The sequence below is a fragment of the Micromys minutus genome, assembly GCF_963924665.1.
Source record: "Micromys minutus genome assembly, chromosome: 8".
Lineage (NCBI taxonomy): Eukaryota > Metazoa > Chordata > Mammalia > Rodentia > Muridae > Micromys > Micromys minutus.
In genome coordinates, this window is record NC_137977.1 from 42,588,072 (window position 1) to 42,612,498 (window position 24,427).

Below are 24,427 nucleotides of genomic sequence, written 5' to 3' on the forward strand. Positions count from 1 at the left end.
ACGTGGGGCTCCGCCATGTTGCGGAGCGCGGCCCGTGCCACCTCCGCCCCCCGTGCCTCGCCTCCTGCCCGCCTCTCGCCGCCCTCCTCCCTAGCCCGCCTGCCGCTCTGAGCAGCCGGAGAGGAAACAAAGTGCTGCGAGCGGGAGACTTCGCGTCCGCGACGCGCACCCGTTTCGGTCTCCGGGCTGCCCTGTCCTCTTCCCGCGCGCGTTTGCGAGCGAGCGTGTACACTCACAAAGGGCGTCTGGCAGGCGATCGCGGCCCTCCGGCTTCCTTCTTTGTGCGGTAGCCCCGCCGCCGCCATCCCAGGTACACTCCGTCCTCACCGGCCTGTGGTTTGTACCTTCGGTCCCGCCGCCCGTCATGGCGACCGCGACCCCCGTACAACAGCGGGCGGGCAGCCGCGCCAGCGCCCCCGCCACGCCGCTCAGCCCCACGCGCCTGTCGCGGCTGCAGGAGAAAGAGGAGCTGCGTGAGCTCAACGACCGCCTGGCGGTGTATATTGACAAGGTGCGCAGCTTGGAGACGGAGAACAGCGCGCTGCAGCTGCAGGTGACCGAGCGCGAGGAGGTGCGCGGCCGCGAGCTCACCGGGCTCAAGGCTCTCTACGAGACCGAGCTGGCTGACGCACGCCGCGCTCTGGACGACACGGCCCGCGAGCGCGCCAAGCTCCAGATCGAGCTGGGCAAGTTCAAGGCCGAGCACGACCAGCTGCTGCTCAAGTGAGTACGGGCTCGATTGTCACGCCGAGAGGCTCCAGGACGCCATCAGGCGCCGTGCTCCGGGGAGGGACCACACAGGCCAGGTGCCTCGGCCTTCCGAGTCGGACAGGGCCCTTATGTCTTGAAGGCAGAGTAGAGAATCTAGTGATTTAGAACTGAACAGGGGTGCCTTGAAGGGTGATTGAGTTGTAGAAACGGTGGGGTCGTGGCGATCATTTCTAGGTGGCTGGGTCTGGGACTTGACCTCGGACCCCAGATCCCCCATCTGTAGGCCCCGGGTACGGGGAGCTGCAGCCACTGCGCGCGCTCGAGTGCGCGCTCGTGTTTCCGGCTAGTGGGAGACAAAGCGTCTGGTGGGTTTGTTGGGCCGGGGCGGCTGGGCTGGATGGACTCGTCAACCACCAGAAGAATGAATGAGTTCTAGGCGGGCGGAAGAAGGGGAGGGACCGGCCCGGAGCGTCCGCTGCTCCCGGGGGTGGGCCTTGCTTTGGCGCGCACAGTCTTGGCCCTGTGACATTTTGCCTGCGATCTGCGCCAGTCTTCCCCGCGCGGGAAGGGCGGGGACTCAGCTGCGTTTCTTTGGCTCGGGGCTAGTTGGGTTTCCTCTCTGGAGTTTCCTTTGCACTAGGATGTCCTCTGGTGGCATCCTGGTCCTTGGGTGCTTTGCGCACCAGATTCCTTAAACTGGCTTTCATAGGCCACGACTGTCGTACGATCGCTTATTCTGCAGGCAGTAGCACTCTCTGCCTCCTATAAAGTAGTCCTTTAACTAGAAACCGTCTGGGGACCCCGCGCCTCTCGGTCTGGCGTGCAGTCAGCCGGCCTTGGAAGGTCAAAGAGTTCTGTGTATGAGATAGGTTGGCTTAGGGAGAGCTTGTAATCCTAACGGGAGCTGAGTTTGTAGACCAGGGTACACCTTTTCTGTTCTTCTTGATTTTATGATGGGTGAAATGTGTAACTAAGTTGTGTGCAACAAGTATTGGTGTCAAGCTTTAGAGAGTTGCTGAATTTGAAATTCATGGTCTTTTCGCCACTCCTAGCAGAGTTTGGGGAAGGTATCTGTTTCAGACTTTTCGCGGGATATCTTTCTGTACATGCGAACCTTATTTCTTTACCTTCTTTTTCTCTAAGGTTGTGTATACTACCTGGCCAGGAAATTTAAAGATCCGTACGAGTGTATGTGGTAACAGTAAAACAGTATGCAGGTTGGTTTAGAATGAACATTTATTTGTCCTTTGTTTTTGAGACAAGAAATCTCACTCTCCTTAAGCTGTCGGCACCTCTTGACCTAACTTCGCCAACCAGGGCTCACAGGCTTGGCCACCCATCTTTTAAGTGTATGGGTGTTTTACCCTCATGTGTCTGCACCACGTGTATTCCTGGTGCCCACAGCGGCCGGAAGAGGGCGTGTAGGGCCCTTTGGAACTAGAGTTAGATGTGAGCCACCACGTGGGTGCTGGGAATAGGACCTGGGTGCACTGGGAGTGCATTCAATGCTGAGGTATCTCTCCAGCCCAGTTCGGTTTTTGAGAAAGTTTCACTAGCTTGGAGCTCTCTGTAGACATTGCTGGTCTACACAGACCCCAAATCAGAGATCCAACTGCCTCTGCTGCCTAACTGGAATTAAGTCATGTGCTACCGTGTCCAAAGTTTCTTTGTCCCTCCCTCCTTCTTCCCTACCTTTTCCCCTCTCCCTCTTTGAGATGGATAATCAGTTGCTAAAGCTTAACCCCAGTGTTGGGAACTAAGGCCCAGTGTCTGTCCTTGTATAACCTTCTATTTCTGGTCTTGGATTCAGCAACACTTGAGATTTGAAGTGATATCTCTTTTATCTACCTCTTTTTAAAGACAAGACCTCAACTATGTAGTCCTAGATGGCCCGGGACTCCCAGATATCTCCTTGCCTTTTATCTTTTTAGTGCTGGGATTCAGGTGGTGGCAGCTGCAGAGGTGCTGGCCTTTACTCTACATTTGGGAGGCAAAGGTAGGCAGATCTCTGAGTTCTCGGGTAGCCTGCCTGGCCTATAGAGTGAGTTCCAGTACAGCCTGGGCTACTCAGAGAAACCCTGTTAAAGGTGTGCCTCACCCCTGCCCTTGCAGTTCTTTAAATCTTAGGTGTTGTAGCTTGTAAAACTTAGCCATTATTATGTGTATTATATTAGTAAAAAGAAAAACAAAACCAGCGCCAGCGCCCCCCCCCCCCCTGGCAATTTCAGAGATGTTAAAATGTTACACAAACATCTGGCATGTACCAGTTACTGTTTCATTTTGACTTCACAGATTATAAGTAGATAAGCCAATGTCCTAGTTTTAGGGTGCAGTAGGGGAGACCATATAGCAAGCAAAAACTGTAGTTTGTGGTCTGAAGCATTTTGATGCTGGGGCTCTGATAATCTTTCCAGAAAATAAACCATTGGTTTTCCACACAGCAGCAATGCTGCCACCTGGCTGACAGTAGTTGTAAACGCTATGGATCAATCACCTCTTGGTTTAAGTAGACTAAAAACTGAAAGAGACCATATGGGATTATTGATGTAGAACATAGGGTATAATTCAGGTGGTAAGACAATGAAAGGGAAATAAAGGTCAGCAGCAAAGGAAGAGCACAGCCAACAAGTGTCAGGAACATGACAGTTCAAGGTCTTAAGATACCAATATCATCTTGGGTTTATATTTTTCTAGGTTTGTGTTACAATATATACTTGAAGTGTCAGGATCAGGTGTATTCCCATTGTGTTTTTAGAGACAGGACTGTGTAACAGTCCTGGCTGTTTTGGAACTTCATTTGTAGATCAGGCACAGAGATCCACCTGCCTCTGCCTCCCAAATTCTGGGATTAAAGGCGCGCACCACCACAATTTTCTCAAAACGTGCCAGTGTTAATTCCTTTTTATTTGGATCCTGCCATGTCTTGTACAGTTTGTTCCTAAATTGTTCATTTTCTTGCTGATTAAAGAAACAAATTACATTCATACCTTTTGAAGATAATCATCACATTTGTTATAGAAATCTTTCTTACTTTGAACTCTGTTTCCCTTCCTTCCTTCCTTCCTTCCTTCCTTCCTTCCTTCCTTCCTTCCTTCCTTCCTTCCAATGACAAGTGTCTCTGCCTGGCCTGTTATTCACAGAGCCTGTCCCTACCTCCCCAGTGCTGGAATTAGAAATGTATGTTACCACATCTGTTTTTAAGGTGTCTTGTATGCTGATATATTGGAATTGTATTTCAGTTTTTGTCTGGGTCATATAATTCTCCTTTGGTTTTGTTGAGAACTCTGTTGGATAACATCTTTTAAGTAACTTAAGTGGAAAGAACAGCAAATCATTGTCTGGGTAGCTGAGAATAATTGTTTTATATTTGATTAATAGTTGGGCAAGGTTATTTTAACATTTTGTCTCAGCCCACAGAGAGTGCTGTTTTGTTCCTCTGTCTTCTAGCATTTATTGCTGTTGTTGGTTTTTTGTTGTTTTTGTTTTTGGTTTTTTTTTTTTTTTTTTTTTTTGGATGTACTGTTTCTTTGACAGCTCTTTGTTCTTCTTTGCTTTCTATTGCTGTGGTAAAACACTGACCAGAAACAACTTGGGGAGGAGAGGGTTTATTTCACCTCCAGGTTAAACCTCTGTAGATCAGGCTAGTCTCAAATTCAGAGATTCACCTGCCCTTACCTGTGGAATGCTGGAATTAAAAGCATGAACCACCATGCTTTTAATCATGGGGAGAAGCTAGGCAGGACCTCAAGCAGGAGTTCCACCATGGAGGAACACTGCCCAAGAACCCCTCTTCCCAGTGTGTCTTAAGTTTGTGTCAAGTTGACAAAAGCCAGCCAGCACAGTTTCCTGGGATCCATTCCTAGAAAACTTTTGGAAATTTTGTTGCAGCTTTCTGAAATTGCTGACTGATGGTGTTAGATACAGTTTCCTGAGCCCTTGCCCTCCAGTCTCAAGTCCTTTCTGTTCTAGGCTTAGTTTTCTAATGATTTAGTTGCTTTGGGAACCATGTCACCATTGCCTTTCCTCCACTCCATTTTTCTGTTGTATTTTTGCTGGGCTATTCTTTCCCCAATCCTTTTGGGGATTGGCTGCACACACCAGTACTAAAGTTACAGACAGGCCTTTTTAATTTTTACTTGAAGATTACCTCAAATCCTTTCCAGCTCAATAATGACCTTAATTGTATTTTTTGAGATAGGACCTCATTAAATACTTTGGCTGGTCTGGAATTTACTGCAGAGCAGGCTAGCTGACCTTGAATTTTATAGAGATCTGCCTGCCTCTGCCTCTTAAATGCTATGCTCAATGGTTTGCACCATCACACTGAATTTGTGGGTAGGAGTTGTGGATGTGCATTCTCTGGCTAGTATGTGAAGGTCAGATGACAGATCTATGGTTTTCAAGATCTACTTGGAGTAGCCAGGCTTGCTTACAAGCCTCTTCCTCAGCAGAGCCATCTCAACAGCGCAGCGATCACTTTCCTTATTGAAATAGGTTACCACTATGTCATATTGGCTGGTCTCAGACTCAGAGCCTCTGCCCTGGGCCTCCCAAAACAATGGGGTTAAAGCTTGTGCCACACGCCTGATGTATGCCATCTTTATTAGTGTCTGGTGAGAGGGCTAGTGAGTTACTTTTGAACAATGAAATAATAAGTTACTTTTGAACAATGAAAGATTTTAATTTGGAAAATGAAAAGGAAGGATTGTTGGTTTGAGCCTATGTGGCTCTTAAACTTTTAAAACTGTACATTTTTACTTTGAGCCAGTGTTTATGAAGTAATTATTATTTAGGCAGACTTATTAAGGTAACAGTTGTAGTAGAGTTTTAAAAATAATCACCTTTTAGAGCCAGGCAGTGGTGGTTCATGCTTTTAATTCTAGCATTCCACAGGTAAGGGTAGGTGAATCTCTGAATTTGAGGCTAGCCTGATCTACAGAGTTACAGGACAGCTAGAGAGCTACAGAGAAACTCTGTCTTGTAAAACCATCTTTTGGCTCCTAATATATCTTAGACAATAATTTGTTGGTTCTGGTATTGTGGGCACCTGTAATGCCTGCACTGGGGAAGCTGAGACTGGAAGTGCTCAGGGTTGAACTCATCCTGAGTTGGAGACTGTTAGGGTTTCTATGCTGTACAGAAACCATGACACAGCAACTCTTAAGAAGGAAAGCATGTAGTTGGGCTGGCTTACAGTTCAAAGGTTTAGTCCACTGTCATCACTGCACAGGCAGCCTTGGTGCTGAAAGAGCTGAGAGTCAACATCTCCCAGGAAGAGAGTGACACTGGGCCTGGTTGGGCTTCTGAAACCCCCCAGACCCAACCCCAGTGACTTCCTCCAACAAAGCCCTACTCTAAAAGATCTTCCCCTCCCAATAGTGCTGCTCCTATGAGCCTATGGGGGCTTTTTATTCAAACCTCCACAGAGACCTTATCTCGAAAAAAATCTTTCAAACCAACAAACATGCAAACAAATAATGCTTTCTCACCAAACCAAATTCCAGAACAATTCATGGAAATTTCTTGGTTCTGCCGGAATCTACTAACTACTTAGATGCTGTGATACCTGGCTTCTTTTGAATTCAGTACAACTCGGACAAGTCTTTAATACATGGACCTTTGGCTAAACCATTCAAACTGATGTGAAAAGTCCAGGAAACAGGCCCCAAGTAACTAGACTGTCAAGACCCTTCCTTTCAGTGCTCACAAAGGAAGATAAGGGAATAAGACACCGGTTGGAGTTGTTTGTGTAGATGCAGCACAGTAAACGTATTTCCTCTGCAGTGGGTGGGTTTGGTGGTCTTTGATTTGTTTAGCTGTTACCTCTGATAAGCCTACGTTTAAGGTTTGTATCGGGCACACATGATCTGAGCCTCAGCTGTTAGCCAGCGACAGAATAGAGTAGATAACCTCTTTGTTTTTAGGATCCAAAGATGGCTACCAACCAGTTTTCTTTTAGTGTACTTTCATGACAGATATTTGGGGACTTCAACATTTTTAGAGCCTCAACAAGTAAAAGGACTTGCTGCTCAAGTCTGGTCACCCTAGTTCAACTCTGGAACCTACGGTAGGAGAGGACCAACTCCTGAGACCTGTCCTCCGCCTCCACACAGACTGGCACATGAGTATCTGTGAGCACACACTATGAAAAAGTAGAAATTACACAAAAGCGGAAATGAGAAATAGACACTAAGTAGAAAATAAAAATTACCATCTGTCCCTTAGAATTAAGAGGTCTGAGAACTTGGTAGGTTGACTCACACTAGTTAGTAGTCTTTGTACTTCAGCCGAGAGGCAGGGGGATCACTTGAGTTGAGGGATGGCCGGCCTGGCCTGGGTTGCAGAGAACTTGTCCCAGGAAGACAAACCCAGCCAGTGAGATAGCTCTGCAGGTGAAGTTGCTGAGTCTGGTCCCCAGGCCCCATGGCAGGAGAGGCCACACTCCAGCTGGCCTCTGACTCTACCTCCCTCTTCTCTCTGCCCCATAAATCACGTTAAGATGGAGGAAATGTTAAAGTTCTGAAGATTATGGTTGTCATTAATAAAAAAGGAGTTTATGATATAGGCAGGTAGGTTTTTGTTATATACTTTCTTATTGTCCAGAGAGTGCCATGAACATCCAGCAGCCTTCCGGCAAGCAGTATCAGGTTACTAGTAAATGCTGCATAATCTGATAATTAGCTACTGGGTAAAGGCATGGCAGTTTTACTAATATTTGGTCCCAGCAGCAGTATCTAAATTTTTGGAAGCTGATTGTAGTTCTTGGCATTCTTATGCTGTTGTTGATGGTGCTAACAGAGAGCGAAAGCTTCCTGTCTACACTGGAATCAAAGTCCAATCATGTCATTTGCGCTTGAGCCCCTGTCAAGGCTTCCTCAACTAACCTGCTTGCTCGGTCTTTAAAAGTGTTCTGTTCATGTTGCTCTAGCTTCATTTGGATCTATGGATAGAGATAGAACCAGGGAGCTTTTGCAGTTAGATGGAGCATCTGCCCCAGCTGCTCCTTCTGTGAATAAAGGGCTGTCTGGAGGCTTGAGTCTAATGTAATGCTGGACAAAGTACTGACAGGTACCTTCCCCCCTTTTCTGTTCTGGTTGTCAGAAGCATTACTGATAGATACCATCATGTAAGCTGTGATGACCCTGCTGCTGGATGAGTGAGTGAGGCCCTGGGGTCACTCAGATGAATGGATTGTGGAGATTCCGAGGCGATAGCTCTGACAGTCTGCTCTGGCTCTCGACATACCTCTCGTGCCGGTCTGTATGGCTCTTTGGGTTTCCTGACAGACAGGAAGCAGTCTCACAGAGCACAGGAGCGATGACTTGGGGTGGAAGGGCGCTGCTTTTGGCATTGGTACCAACTATGGTTTTCTTGGTGCTGATAGTATTCAAGGAGGGAATTTTGGATTTTGTCAGGTGGGTGTCACAATTTAGAGGACTTTTGAAATACTGAGATTGTCACTTGCTAATAAGTAGGTTGGGTTGGGGCTGGAGAGATGGCTCAGTGGTAGAGAGGGAGGTTTTGCTCCTCTAGAAGACTCAGCTCTTCTCCTAGTTACCCATTCTGGGTGGCTTATAACCATTGGGAACTCATGCTCCAGGGAAGCTGACACCTAGCCTTCATAGGCACCCTCACTGTCCCCCATGCTTAAGAACAAAATAAATCTTTTAAATATATTAAACATTAAAAATTTTATGTGCATGGGTGTTTTGCCTGCATGGGTATGTCTGTGTACCATGTACCAGAAGAGGATGTCGGAGCTACAGGACCTAGAGGTATAGACTATTGGAGCTGCCTTGTGGGTGCTGACAATTGAACCAGGGTCCTTTAGAAGAGCCCAAATAAAATAAATATATTTTTTCTTTACAAATTAAGAGGTTTCTTTTTTTCTTTCATACAAAACTACCTTCCTACTCAATGAATTAATAATTTAGAAGAAATTAATACCCCTCTAAATCTTTAATACCCATGACTGAAAAGAGCTTCCATTTTGTATTCAGCACACACTGGAACAGACTGTGTTAGGTCTTTGCAGCAGGTGGTGGGGACAGAGTAGGACACTGTCCCCATTATGTTGCTCACAGTCTGGAATGGGAGCCAGAAAGCCAGTGCTAAAGTACTGTGAGGTCAAGCATGTAGTGCTAGGATAGCCCTGCTTGGTGCTCTCAAGGAGTCCACCCAAGGCTCATCAGGAATAAATTGGAAGGACCCCTCAGGAACTGGGGAGGCACTGGTGTGGAAGGTATTGGCTGGTAAAGTAGAGTTTCACTTCTCAATGGAAAAAAATTAGTATGCATTTTCCCTGGGCACCAGAAATTCATGTAACTAGGTGTGTTAGTATGGGAAGGTTGAGGACTGCATCTTAGTCCTGAGGGACCTTGGGAGTCTTACAGGAGTGACAGATCTAGCTGTATCACAGACATAACGCACAGGAACAGCAGGACATTGCAAGGAATGAAAGTGCCCTTGGCCTGAGGTTTTCAGGAGAGGAGATGGGTGTGAGACCCTGAGTGGGCATGGGCTAGGAAGGAGCCTACGGTGGCCACTCTCATGCATAGGGCATGCCAGCCAGGGCTGGCAGGTGGCCAGGGAAGGCTCTTTTGAAGGTTCCTGCTCTGGGTAGTCATGAGTTAGTGCTGTCTGGACTTTGAAGTGGAGATGTCAGTTTGCAATGTAGACCTCTAAGATACTGGAAACGAGGCAGAAGGTGGAAAAGACTCTAATAATCAGAGAAAAGGAGTTAGATTAAAATAGGCTAAAGAGTATCTGTTGTCTTTAATGCTTGAGATGGTTTTATTGTAGGGAGAGGCTGGTGTGAGATGCATTGGAGTAAAGGCACCAGCTGCACTTTAGGCCAGTGAGGGAGAGGGGTCATGGTTTAAGCCACAAGAATGTTAGCAGCAAAGGGAAGAAGTCCTTGTTTGCTGTGCTGGTACTCGAGGGCAGAGCTTTGTATACAGTGGGGGCAGCTGGGCAAGTGTTGTGTAGGAGTGTGTGTATGTGTGTACACAACTATGTGTGTACTCATGTCTGTATGAGTAGAAACCAAAGAAAAAGACTTGAGGTGTCCTGTTCCATCACTCTGTTCCTTATTATTCCTTTTGAGACACTGACTAAGCGGTGGCTACCCAGCCAGGGTCTGCCCCACCTACACAGCACTGTGGTTATAGCTGTGTGCAGCAGGGGTTTGCTGCTACGTGAACTCTGTTCACCAAGCACTTCTATCCTCAGCTGTGGGCTACGTCTTTAGCTCTCAGGAGACTGCCTGGTGCTTTCGGGGGCTATAAGAGGGCGTTGTAGATGGTTGTGAACTGCTGCATGTGTGCATGTGTGTGTGTGGTTGCTGGCACTGAACCTGAGTCCTGAAAGAGGCAGCACGTACACTTAAAAAGAATGGTCCTGAGCAAATTGGGACATGTTACTAAGAAAGGCTCTTCTCTCTACAGATCTCTTGATCTCTTCTAAGGTGAAAGCCTTTCTCAACCCTTTATTTTGCTCATTTTGGGTTTCCTTTGGATTTCCTTTCTTTGGTAGTTTCCGCTCAGCTCAGTTCAATGTTGATTAACTTAGGGGCACCTTCCCTGACTGCTGACTCAGACTTTTGTGATGTGTGGCTTGAAAACAGGCCACCTGTGACGGTCCAGGTGTGCTTGAGTGCATTTCAAGGCTTGTGATGAGACGGCCGCCTGATTTCCTTCTGGTCTTCATACCCTAGAGTGAATTGCACTGTTGACTGGCTGCTGTGCAGTGGAGTCGAGCTCTTCCATTCTGCTTTTTCCAGCATCCCTTCTATAGTTTTTAGATTTTGGTAGGTCCACTTCGATCATCAGGTTTGGGTATTTAAAATATTTCTTGTGCAGATGTTTCTGTGACATCTTAACCCATGTGACTAGTGAATAGGGAAATGATTTTATTACATATTAGTAATACGTAATAAACATAGTTGCCATAAGATTCAACTGAAAATATACAAAATTGCAATCAATCTAAACATGTAAGGACACCTACCCTAATCCACCAGATATAGCAGGACAACCTTTGCATGGGATTTGCATTGTCTTACATGTTACAGCTAATCTAGAGGTGATTAAAGTGGAGAAGAGGATATGTATAGGTTATATGTAACATGTTGATATATCACTTATACAGTGTATAAACATATACTATGTATCTATAACCTAGTATTTTGTAGAAGGAAGTTACTGCTTTTGGTTACCTGTGTAAGAGGGGTCCCAGAACCAATCCTTTATTAATACTGAGGAGAGAAATGTTCTGTGGTTCAGTTTCAGTCTTAGGATTTTCCAAATTTTAATTTGATTCGTTGGGATCGGCTTGTTTCTTACTGGACTCTGCATCTGTCAGTGGACAGTTTACTCTCCCTGCAATGATCTGGCAGCTCTGAACGTGCCTAGCACATTATATTCTGTGTGTGTCAGTGGAGACCCTTCTCGTGGGAATTGTGTTTAGAAGATTAAGATTCTTCCAGGTATTTGGTATATTATATGTCTCTTAATTGCAGCAAAGTTCATTAGTTTTCCTCTTGAGAAACACCGTGGCTCAGGTCCCTTTTCCATTCACACAGTTTTGAAAATGCCCAGTAACGCCAGTGTAAACACATGTTATCATGAAACTTGAGCCTATTATGAAATCAGATTATTTGGTTTTAGGAAAGCAGATGTGTTTATTCTGGGAGCCTAGTCTTTGTGTCTTTAGTTAGCCTTGAACTTGGAGCAATCCTACTGGTTTAGTCTCCAGATTACAGAAAGGTTATTTTTTAGGCACTTTAAAATGTTTTATTTTTTTCTGTGAGTCTGGACCATGTGTAGATAATCAAGGCAAGTAGATTCTGAGCTCTGATCATGAGTTAGTCCGCTGAACAACACCCTTTGCTATGTGGTGAGTACACCAGTGTTGTGGAGGGCAGCTGTCTCCATGCAGCTGTTCAGAACCTCCTTACGGTGGATTAGAGCAGGAACCGAGGCTGCTAGGACCAGTTGGCTTAGTTCTCTAGGTAGAATGGCCCTGTTTCCCTGTGCTGCTGGGCCTGGTCATACACACCTTTAATTTCAGCATTTAGGGGGCAGAGGCGACTTCTGAGTTCAAGGCCAACCAGGGCTACACAGAGAAAAGTACTTGCATTGTGATGATTAGGAGTAATGGTTTTAGATAGAATGATTTGTATTATGGCTACCAGGTGAAAAGTTAAATGTTACCTTTTATCCCTCAATTGTTCTGAGTAAGAATGGTCCTATGATGATCTTATTTCTCACTTAGCAAACTTAGCCATTTTATTGAACACATTTTTTTGCCTTGTCCACATTCACGCATATACAGTATTTTAAAAAAATCTTAGGCAGATTTCTTGTACATTTAGTTTTTAGAAAATGTTTAACATGAGGCTGCAGAGAGGTGGCTCAGCAGTTAAAAGCACACTGCCTGCACTTCCAAAGGTTCCGAGTTCAATTCCCAGCAACCACAGTGGCTTTCAGCCATCTACAGTGGGGTCTGATAACCTGGCGTGCAGATGTACATGCAGATAGAACACTCATACATTAAATAAATTAGTAAATCTTAAAATAATTAACATTATACTTTTTCTCAGATGTGGCTGTTCTGCCAACCCGCACATCTGTAATTGAGTTCTTTCATGACTTACTCTTTTGTAGTTGTTTTTGAGATGAGGTTTCACTATGTAGCTCTGGCAGTACCTGGACTTGCTTTGTACAATAAATGGTGGACCTTTTTAACCTGTGGCAGTCTGCTGAGTCTGCCTGAGGGGCATCCCCCACTTAAGATAAAGTCATACAAGTTTAAGCTGGTCTCGAACTTGCCACCCTCCTGCCTCTTCAGTATTATTAATGTTATATGTGTATATGTGTTTGCATGCATGTGGAAGCCAGAGGTTTCCAGCATCCTAATTCAGAAGTTGTTCCTGATTGAGACAGGCTCTCACTGGGTTCTGAGGCTAGCTGACTAGTGAGCCCAAGGATCTTGTCCCCAGTACAAGTTAGAAGTAACTTACTAGCGCTCTCTCTCTCTCTCTCTCTCTCTCTCTCTCTCTCTCTCTCTCTCTCTCTCTCTCTCTCTCTCTCTCTTCTCTTTTAAACTATTTGCCACAGGTTTTTTTTGTTTTTTTTTGTTTTTTGTTTATTTATTTATTATGGATATAGCATCCTGCATGCCAGAAGAGGGCACCAGGTCTCATTATAGATGGTTGTGAGCCACCATGTGGTTGCTGGGAATTGAACTCAGGACCTCGGAAGAGCCTCTGAGCCATCTTTCCAGTACTTACTAGCTCTTTAACGTGATTTTTACACATTATCGTTTCATATGTAAAAAATAAAATTAACACAAAAATACTTAGGAAAATAAAAGTTAAGACACTTGTTTAAAAGAAGCATTTTTCTAGATCTTCAGCTAAAGATAGAGTCTTTGCCTACAGCTACACTGAGTGATTTAGAAATCGTTCCTTCTTTGTAGGTACTACTGGTCAAACTAGAAATTTTACTTGGATGCTCATTTCTGTCAGTGTTCTGACAGCACAAGAAAGTGTTAATAGAAAGGCAGTCATTTCTTTAACACCCAACTAAAACTATTTCTGTAATGAGCTTCTAAGAAGGTTCATTTAAGTGGGGCGGGAAGGAATTTCACAGGCACGCACACGCACGCGCGCACACACGTTCACACACCCCACTCATTCCCTGTGCTTATTATGATTTAAGTATTTGTTCTTAGAGTTTGGCCTATTGATTTTTGTATCATACAAAATCTTAGTTCTTCTTTTAATTGGTCTAAGTTTTTCATGTGTTTGTTGTTATGGTTGGGTATGGCTAAGCATGCTGTGATCCCAGCATTTAGGAGATGGAGGTAGGAGGATGAGTTAAAAGCCATACGCACATACATACATACATACATACATACATACGTACATACATACGTACATACATACATACATACGCACATACATACATACATACATACATACATACATACATACGTACATACGTACACACATACATATGTACATACATACATACATACATACATACATACATACGTACATACATACATACAGTTTAGTTCATTTTCTGAAGCTATGATTGTCAGCTACTAGGTCTTGAATGATTTTCTGAAGAGCTTCATTGAGATTTTCTTTTTTCTTTCTTGCAGATGGGCCCACTTTAGTTCTCCCAGCCTGGAACTCATTTGTTAATTAGACTTGAGTGGCTTCTGTCTCCTGATGCTAGGATTAAAGATGTGTGCTGCCATGCCGGGTCCACTGAGCATTTATTTTAGCAGTGCTGTAACTTGGTTTTGACTGGAGTAAGACTGGCCTAGAGTAGACTATACCGAGGGGAATGGGGGACATGGGGACAGTCAGTGGTGATGCACCCTGTGTCAGAGCCCAGCACATCTGCTGGTAAACCAAGTCAAAGTTGAATACAGAGGTCAGTGTGCATTGCTGTAGAGGTAGCAGTTGGCTCCTCCCTTTATAGTGGCCTATGGTGGCATTCATGATTTCAGTGTAATGGACCGTGAAGGAGAGAGAGGAGCCATGTGTGAACACAGAACAGGGAAGCACATGGAATTTTGGAAGTACTGAGTAAGTAAGTATGTGTACTTAGTTGTTTAGCCTTTCAGTCCCTGGGGAGTGGGTGTGTCCTAGGCAGTGCTGGTTCAGTTAGGAAAGGACAGCTACACCCTGTCACTGTTGAGTCTGCTGTAGAATAAGAATGGACAATTGCCAGCTGATTCTTTAATAATCAGGTTAGATGTATTTAATTGCTTAATGTTCCCGGTAAAATTCAAGCTTTCTTGAAAGAAAAGCTAACTTTTGGGGGTAGGAATTCTTTATCAGAATAGAGTGCCAACTACATTTTATAAAACTGCATAGCTTTTGGATGCAGTTGGAGTTTTGGTTCTTGTGTGAAGTGTCTGAAGAAGTATTTTATGACTTGTTTTCAGTAGTGTGCATATTTGTAGCATTAGATTCATGTTCTGAATTTAATTGAAAACTTTTTGATCTGTCTGGAGTTAGAAGTAGTTGAGTTAGGCACAGTACAAATCTCCAGCCAAGGAAGAGTCAAAGGGAAATGTACTTTGATTGCTGTTTTTAATAACGTTTGATTCCTGTCTAAGTTGGTCTCTTTGACAGTCTCTGATGTCACATTGCTTGAGTGATACAATGTGTTTCAGAATTCCAGCCTGCACCTTCTGTACTTTGACTACATGCTGATAACACTTGGATTGTCCTTGCCATGTTTCATGAATGAAAAATAAGAAAACAATTAGAAACCTGTGACGAGATTATGTTCGGATTGTTAACTTACTAACTGAATGGCCTCCTGTGCCATTGGCATTAGCCACTAGTCTGACATAAAACTCTTATCTGGAGATGTGTAATCTTAAGAATGTTTTCATGATTCATTGACATTGGCAGGATGGGAGGGAGATTTGAGAAAGTGAATTTCAGAAGTGATAGTGTTACAGCCTTTTCCTTAAAAGACAATTCTGCAGGATGAAAGGCTGGCCAGGGAGAGCCTTTGGGGAGGGTGTTATCTTGGCTTTCTAATTGCACTCTGGGCTCTGTATGACAGGCATGCACTCTTACTGAATACTCCATTGCTAGCTTCAGGCTTGCTGTATAGGAATTTCAGGAATAATAAGAGGCCTTGCCCTTCTTTGGGTCTTCATAGTTTTGAGGGAGCCAAGCATCCAATGTGGCAGGATCTGTGTCTTCAGTGTAACATCAGTGCCCTTCATGTATGGAAGTGACCACGGGCTCTTTTATCAAGAGGCTTGCTGGAGGCATCCACATTTCTACTCTGAAGGAGGAGAGAAGAAAGATGCATGAATACAGAACATTTGCTTGGAGTTGGAAAGTACTTGGGCTATAAGGACAGCTGCAGGGAGTGTGTGCTACTAGCTTCCTGAAAGCACACTCACAAATCCATTTCATTATTTTCCTAAAGCACCAGACAGCTGCATTCATAAGCAAAGCCCACGCCACAGTATCCTTGCCTAGCTTGCTGCTTTAGACCCTTGGGAATACTCAGCTATGTTGGGAGATTGGTTCTAATGCTTTGATTCAATCAGGACTCTGTGTGTCCAAACACTAAAAGTCCTTGTCCCCAATTGGTTTTTGATTGATTAATATAGATGCCAGTGGCCAATGGCTGAGCAAAGCGAGATAGGGTAGAACGCTGGCTATGATGCAGGAGGGAGGAGGAGACTAGAGGGTCCCTATGACCAGGTTAGAGATGGATGGGTGTAGGAACTGCAGGATATGCCCACAGGAAGAACAAGATCAACCAACGAGACCCTCGAGCTCCCAGGGACTAAACCACCAGCCACAGAGTACACATGGAGGGACCCCTGGCTCTAGCTGCATAGGTGACAGGATGGTCTTGTCTGGCATCAGTAGGAAGAGAAGCCCTTGGTCCTGTGAAGGCTCCATCTCCCCAGTGTAGTGGAATGCCAGGATGGTGAGGTGGGAGTGGGGGCATCCTCATAGAAGCAGGGGGAGGGGGCAACTGAGAAAGGGGGTAACATTTGAAATGTAAATACATAAAATATCCAATAAAAAAAGAAAAAATACTGTCTGCATAGTCATATCAAGGTATTGATGTGTGCAATCCCCCCACCAGAATGGAGCCTATGAAATGACTACTATTAATTTCTTTGGAGAGTTTAACTTCATTTTTTTTATCATTTTATAATTTTCTAATGTACAAAATACAAAGATCTGTCAATTGAGTTTCTCTGGAAAGAGAGAAAAAGGGCCAAGTGTTTAAAAATAAGGCTGATTCTTCCCCTCCTTGGGTGCAGACATAACCAAGTTAACTTTTTTTGTGCAAATGTAAGCATATTTCTAGGTGGGTGGTGTGGGGCACACCTTTAATCCCAGACTCAGGAGGCAGAGGTAGGTGGATCTTTAGTTTGAAGCCAGCCAGGGCTCTGAGAAACTCTATCTTGAACCCCCATTCCCTGTCTGCCATAAAAGGAAACCATGTTTCTAGTTTCTGATTGCCTGCCTAGTTTGCAGGTCCTGTGAATCCATCCTTTTGGCCCTTGTTAGAGCACATCTGGGCAGTGTATACTTGATAGGACATTAGTACTCTAAGAACGTGGCCTTAAGAGACAGACACCACCAGCATCTCCTTCTTCTATTCCATGTCTTACTGGTTTTGGTTTTGGTGGAGGAAATGGCTAGTGATATAAACTGCAGCACAGTAGTGTTTGGCTTTTCCTGCTGTCTGTATTCCAGTGTTGCACCTTATACTTGGTGTGACAAGGAGCTCTCAGCTCTGCATGCATCACTCCACTGCACCAACAATAGGCACGTACATAGTGACACCATGTAGAAATAAGCCTGCTCATGGCCCCCACAGAATCACCACGTTGTGCTCTGTAATTTATACACTAGCCAATGCTGTAGTACTTAATTTGTGCCAGTAGCTTTTGTGAATATTATATAAACTATAAAATGTAAACATTTATTTTTCTGAGTGAGTGATTTGCTTACATGTATGTCAGTTTACTGTGTGTAAGTCTGGTACCCAGAAGTCAGAAGAGGGATCTACTGGAATGGAGTTAAGAGAGTTAGGGAGTTACTCTGTGGCATATGGATGTGGGGAATAAAGTCTGGGTCCTCTGCAAGAGCAACAGATGTTAACACTCCTGAGCCATTATTATTAATTACAATTTTTAAACGTAAGGACTGGGAACATATCTTAGTTGGTAGAGTGCTTGTCTTCATGTATGAAACCTTAGGTTCAGTTCCCAGAACACAGTAAAACTGGCTGTCCTTATGTGTGTGTAATCCTAATTGGAAATGTAGGCAGGCAGATCTGACTTGAAGGTTGTCCTTGGCTATGAAGCTAATTCCAGGTTGATGGGCTACATGAAATTCTTCTCAAAAAGAGTCATTTTCCTTTGATTCTAGGTGTATGTGATGTATTCAGCTTTGGTCATTATATTGTGGCTTTCATAAGCTTCTGCATGGGGGTTTCTCAGGACTTGAAGGAGTTTGGTTGCGATTGACCAGGATCGGATTCTTTTTTTTTTTCTCTTCTTTTTAAGGGAAGGGGTATGTCCATGTTTGTTCTAGTGATGAGTGCATTCCTGCCAGCTTACCTGTCTGTCTTGTGTTCCTGAGTATCTGAGAATGTATGTACATGTGCTCGTGTGAGTTTGTGTGTATCTGAGAACATTTATGAGTGTGTGCATATGTGAATGTAGGTGCCCACACGGTCCAGAACAGGGCATCAGGTCTCTTGGAGCTGGAGCCACCTGTGTCTGGGATTCTGATTCTAGACCTCATGATCAAGCAGAAAATGAACCATCTCTCCTGCCCAAACTTAAGTACACTGTAGCTGTCTTCAGACACACCAGACACACATCCGATCTTATTACATACAGATGGTTGGGAGCCACCATGTGGTTGTTGGGAATTGAACTCAGGACCTCTGGAAGAGCAGTCAGTGTGCTCTTAACCTCTGAGCCATCTCTCCATCACCTAAACATAAATTTTTAAGTCAAAATTTAAACAGTGGCTTTGTCCCTTTTAGACTAGTTTTCAGCTAAAGCCTGCCATCTTGTGGCCCTAAAAATATAGGGTTCAGCACAATGTCTCACATACCACAGAAGTATGGGGTCTTCTTAAATTTTTAAATTACCATTGAGTCAAGTTCCCTAACATTAGCAATACGCCAGTTTTAATTAAGAGCATGTATTCAGAATCTTGATATTGTGAATGCTCTTCTGTGTAGTTAATGATAAAGATTTATTTAAATTACAAATATCTTTTAAAATGTAATTGTTCATGTAATTATTCCCTGAGTTTGGTGGCACATACCTTTTATTCTCCTAGTACTCAGAGGCATCCTAGGAACTCTATGAGTTTGACACCACCGAGAGATTGACATAGAGTTCCAGGTTAGTTAGGGCTACATAGTGCAACTCCTCCACCCCTTTAAATGGATCAACTTTATATAATAATAATACTTTTCCAACAAGAAGTCCCATATAACTGGGGAAATTTCGGATCTCCTCTTATGTTAGAAATAGGTACTTGCAAGCTTCTTGGCACCAGTTAGCTGTTACTAATATCTTACATGAATGAGTGTTTTTGCTAACATTAATATCTGCACTCTGCATTTGTATCTAGGGCTTATGGGGGCTGAAAGCAGGAGGTGTGGAAGAAGGCTGGAAGATCTCATAGAACTGAAGTTATATAGGTGTTAGGACCTGAACATGGGTCTTCAGTAAGAACAGCTAGTGCTTTTAACCCTGAGTCATCTTTCTAGTCCCCAAGAGACTGGGTCTTACTGGTTTTTTTTTTGGTTGTTGTTTGTTTCACAGTCATTAATTAACACGGGATGTGGGGAAATTTCATCTACCCAGACTCTTTTGAACTGATGCTCTTGGGCTATCCTTAGGCTGCCAATGTTGAAGCTGCTGTGTGGTTTTTCCCTTAAGCAGGCAGGAAGTCCTCAAGGCAAGGTTGTGATTGTGTTCTTCTGATATTACAGTTACGCTAAGAAGGAGTCTGATCTCAATGGAGCCCATATCAAGCTTCGAGAGTATGAGGCGGCACTGAATTCTAAGGATGCAGCACTAGCTACTGCCCTTGGGGACAAAAAGAGTTTAGAGGGAGACTTGGAAGATCTGAAAGATCAGATTGCCCAGGTAAGATTCTACCCTGATCTCTGTTTGGCGGGTTAGTTGGCAGTTGTAAATCATGAACTGTGGATTGATTTTTTTTTTAGAGATTTATTTATATATTATATATAAGTACACTGTAGCCATCTTCAGACACAGAAGAGGGCATCTCATTTCAGATGGTTGTGGACCACCATGTAGTTGCTGGGATTTGAACTTAGTACCTCTGGAAGAGCAGATGTACTCTAGTTAAGTACCTCTTAACCACTGAGCCATCTCTCCAGCCCTGATATATATATATATATATATTTAAACCAGCTAATTAATACTTCTCACCATTGGTCTGATCTTTGTAGATCTCACCACTTTTCCTGGGCCCACTCACCCTCCCTCTGCTTTCAAAATCTGTTTTATTCTTGCACCAGACACAAAGTGGGAAGAGAGATCATTGCACACTGAAAACATGCAAGTGGTTAGCAAAAAATTCTTAGTTTGGATGTTGAGGTGTGAAGGATTGACTTCTTCATTCACTACGTTGGTAGGTGAGATGGTGTGATGGGATAGAACCACTAGTGACCAGGAAGTTAAAAGAGGTGATCCTGTTAGTAAATACAGAGGAACGCTTATGTCTTAAAGTGTTACTAAAAACCTGACATAGAATCTTTATCATGCTTTTTCTTTACAGCTGGAAGCATCCTTATCTGCCGCCAAAAAGCAGTTAGCAGATGAAACTTTGCTTAAAGTGGATTTGGAGAACCGTTGTCAGAGTCTTACTGAGGACCTGGAGTTTCGTAAAAACATGTATGAAGAGGTAGCTGCATAAGTATTTTGTCCGCTTTGTTCTCCCCACCCCAAACAAAACAAAACAGGATTCCTTGGTGTAGTCCTGGCCATCCTGGAACTCCCTCTGGTGACTAGGCTGGCCTCAAACTGAGATTTGCTTGTCCCGATTCCCATGAGCTCAGATTAAGGGTGTGTGCAAAGGAAACATGGGCCTGGTGGCTTATATCTAGAATCCTAGCATAGGGAAAGGATTTCAGGGTCATCCTTGCATGTGGTTAGTTTGAGAATAGCCTGGGCTCCTTTAGACATTATCTCAAAAACAAAACAAAACAAAACAAAACAAGGGCTGCTGAAATGTCTTTTGGGTAAAGGCATTCATTTACTGTTGAGCCCAACAATCTGAGTTTGATTCCTAAGCCCACATTGTGGAAAGAAAATCTATCCCTGCAGAATGTCCTCTGACCTCTGTGGTGCAGGTCATTTGTTCATTTGTGTGTGACAAAGCTTCCCCCACAAAAGACAAAAACAAACAAAACAGAAGCATTATTATTATTTTTTGCCATCAGGAAAGGTAGCTAAATACAGAGATAATAGGATTTGGGGATAGGAGATGTTTTCCCCTTTAATGGTTAAGAGAACAATGGAGAAATAATGCAGGAAAAATACATAGTTATTGCTAGGCATTAGGTGATACAATATGCACCTGACCTGTGAGGTCTTGGGCTCAATCCCCAGCACTGTACAAAGATACACAAACACTTTGAGCTACAGTGCCCCCTTGTGGCTTCCTTAATTATTCACTCTCAAGAAAATATGTTTATAGTGAGAGCTAAAATGGACAGTTTTTATTAGTGGGTTTATGTACTTAGCCACAAATTGTCTGCCCCAGGTTATTTGGTGTGTGTGCGCCCCCATGTGTGTTTGTGTGCATTTGTTTGGTGTTTTGAGACAGGTTTTTCTCTGTGTAATAGGCAGCCCCTTGAACTCAAACCTGCCTCTGTTCCCAAATGTTGGAATTAAGGGTGTGTATTACCACTGCCTGGCAGGACATTCTTAAGAAGGATTACAACTGTTACTTGTCCACTAGTCAGAGTCATCACTATGGATAAGACCCTGCATAAATTGTTACTGGTAGCATGACATCAGATTCTAAGAGGAGTCATGTAAACTATTACTGTCTGTAAGAAAATGTCTTTTTCAGAGGTGTTCATAGGAATTGCTAGTAAAGCAGTTTAGAAACACATGGTGTTTGGTGTAGTGTATTGTCTAAGTAGCTACAGTTGCATGGCACTTTAGACATCATTAGGCCATTTCTTGCTGTCAGAGAAATAGCTGTACCCCTGAGAAGAGCTGGGGAGTTCCTGGGACTTAGGTAATGCCATACGTCATTAGTCACACTGCACATCTTCTGCTGGAAACTAAATGGCAGCAGTGTAATTGTGAACCTGTTCTGAGTCAGGATAGGCTCAGAGGTTAATGGATGAAGCGTGTGATGGTTCTGAAGTTACTCAGGGTACTGCTAGTGCAGCCAGTGTAAGCATTTTGGTCTTACATTCTTTTTCTCCCTGCAGGAGATCAATGAGACAAGAAGGAAGCACGAGACACGCCTGGTGGAGGTGGACTCTGGGCGTCAGATTGAGTACGAGTACAAGCTGGCCCAAGCCCTGCACGAGATGAGAGAGCAGCACGATGCGCAGGTGCGGCTGTACAAGGAAGAGCTGGAGCAGACCTACCACGCCAAGGTGAGCGTGTTCCGACTTTCCAAAGATTCATGTATTTATGTATAGAGGTGTTTCGTCTGCGTGTGCATTTGCATACCAGAAGAGGGCTTTGAATTCCATGAAACTACAGTTATAGATGGTTGTGAGGGGCTGTGGATGCTGGAAATTGAACCTGACCCCTCTGGAAGAGTAGTCAGTACTTTCAATGCTGAGTTATCTCTCCTCCAGCAGTCATTTTTAAAAACCAGAACAAGGAGCTAGAGAGATGACGGCGTAGCAGTTAAAGGGCACTGGTTGCTCTTCTAGGGTTTATAAATTGAATTCCCAGCACCCAGATTGCGGCACCTCACGACCATCCATAATTGTAGTCATGTGGGATCTAGTGATCTCCCCCTGCATTCAGTGTAGTACACAAATATATGTGCAAGTATCTATGCACATAAAATAGTGAACAAAAAAAAACTTTAGAGAGTGAAAAAAATGAATGTTTTTGATGTGACTTCATATAAACTAAATGTTCCTAGGATGTAGATGAAAACGAGGTTATTCACATGTCATTTGACATCCCCAGGCACGTCTGACACCTTTCCACATATTGCTGCTATTTCTGACTTGGTATTTCTGTGTTTGTAGAATGTCACTCCCTGTGGGTGGTTATGTTTTGTAGAGGGGCCATGGAAAATCTAAGAGTGTTCTCTTCAGAGGTGTGGAATCATCCCACTACATGAACAGATCACACGACATGTCTTGGTTTTGTTTGCAGATGACTTTTTCTTACATGTTAAATGTTATATGACTGAACAAGTTATTAGTTGGAGGCAGTGTTAGGAAATTGATGAAGTTATTTAAAATAGTTTCTATTGCTTGTACTTACACTGTTCTTGTGGGGTGTTAGTCATTTAATGAGGTGGTTATGGGCATTGCATATAAGAGGCCTTACAAAGAGTTCCTGCAGCACTTGCTGAGTGCTGCCATTAAACTATGTCCCGGAAGAACTGTAAAAGAAAACTCTCTCAAACTCTGTCTCTCTCTCTCTCTGTCTCTCTCTGTCTCTGTCTCTCTCTCTCTCTCTGTCTTTCACTTTCAGTTACACACACACACACACACACACACACACACACACACACACACACCATTTGGAGATGTGGGTATTGTTATGAGACCTGCTTTTGCTTCTGAAAATAAGAGTCTGATTCCAGAGTTGGTTTGGAATATAGAATGCTTCCTTTGCAGACACCACTGCAGTCAAGTTTCTACTGTACAGTATCTTCATTGGTGCTACCCTAGACAGTAAATGCTTAGTGCATGAAATACTGAAAAAGTAAGCTGAGTTAATGACTTAGCTATATAGAAACTGTTTAAATTCATAGTTTTAGAAGTGAGTTTGGAAAGAGTATATGATGATGCATGTCAGCAAAGCAGCCGTGCTTTCCTGTTTCATCAGCTGGTTACCAGAAGGTGAGTCATGCTTCCTCATTTCTTAGTCCCAACTTACGAGGTAAGGCTGACTGTGGCTTCCTGTCCTTCCAGCTTGAGAATGCCAGGCTGTCCTCAGAGATGAACACTTCCACTGTCAACAGTGCCCGGGAAGAGTTGATGGAGAGCCGGATGAGGATCGAGAGCCTTTCCTCACAGCTTTCCAACCTGCAGAAAGAGGTAAGTAGGCATTTTTCTTTGAGCAGAATTGGGGTGTAACTGGAAGGCTGGCCACCTGTGCCATTGCTGTCTACCTGGTGCTACTTCTCCTTTGTCCCACATAAAACACATTTCCTCTTCTGGTTTCTTTTATATAGTGCATTTATATAGTGCATCACATAAATATTGTGTGGCTTTGTGGTGGTGCACACCAGTAATCCCAGCATCTGAGAAGCAGAGATAAAAAGGTTGCTGCAAATTCAAGGTTGGCCAGGGCTACATAGTGAGATGCTGCTTCAGAATCTCCCCTCCTCAAAACACCCTTTGTATGTCAGCAAACCAACCATGCTTCTGCTTCATAACAGTAAGTAAAGTAAGTTAGGGTTGAGGAAGATCCTATCAGCCCTGACTGGTTACGTGGAGGCCTAGTGCTGACTCTGTCGCGGGATGCCTGTCTCTGCAGTGCTCTGTGTCTGTGTGTCTCATCTCTGCAGTACAGCTCCCACACGTTTGCTGGTCACACTTGGAAACCAACATCACACTCAGACTGAGTGGTGAAACGCCTTCTTCCTAAATTCTCCTTATAGTTGAAATACTTAATGGTTATGAATTTCCTGGTACACCTCAGTGACTAGTGACTGCATCTTTCCTGTGTGGACTGGCTGCCTGCTGTGGTGGCATGCTCCAGGTGAAGTGATCTAGGCCTAGTTGTGGCTTCAATTCTGTTTTATTTTGGATAAAGTGACATGTGTGGATCCAGGCATGGATTCAGCATTGCCTCTGCTTTAGCTGTGTGGGAAGTAACTTAAACCTTTATTTTCCCAAGGGGAGAAAATCCTGTTCAAGCTTTACTATGCCATTTTATTAAGCAGGTTTTTCTTCCTGTTTCTTTTTTGTTATTTTATTTTTAGCAA

At 43.9% G+C, this 24,427-nt stretch overlaps 1 protein-coding gene across 1 annotated transcript in view; it reads left to right on the plus strand.

Moving 5' to 3' along the window:
* Positions 1-273: 273 nt before the first annotated feature.
* The window catches only part of LMNB1 (lamin B1), a 40,238-nt gene continuing 16,084 nt past the window's right edge, over positions 274-24,427 (plus strand). Inside the window, exons 1-5 of the mRNA XM_080920483.1 lie at positions 274-723; positions 19,245-19,401; positions 20,060-20,185; positions 21,729-21,899; positions 23,409-23,534. Of these exons, the coding sequence (XP_080776609.1) occupies positions 365-723; positions 19,245-19,401; positions 20,060-20,185; positions 21,729-21,899; positions 23,409-23,534 (939 nt within the window). The 5' untranslated portion in view covers positions 274-364. The remainder of the gene's footprint in view (positions 724-19,244; positions 19,402-20,059; positions 20,186-21,728; positions 21,900-23,408; positions 23,535-24,427) is intronic.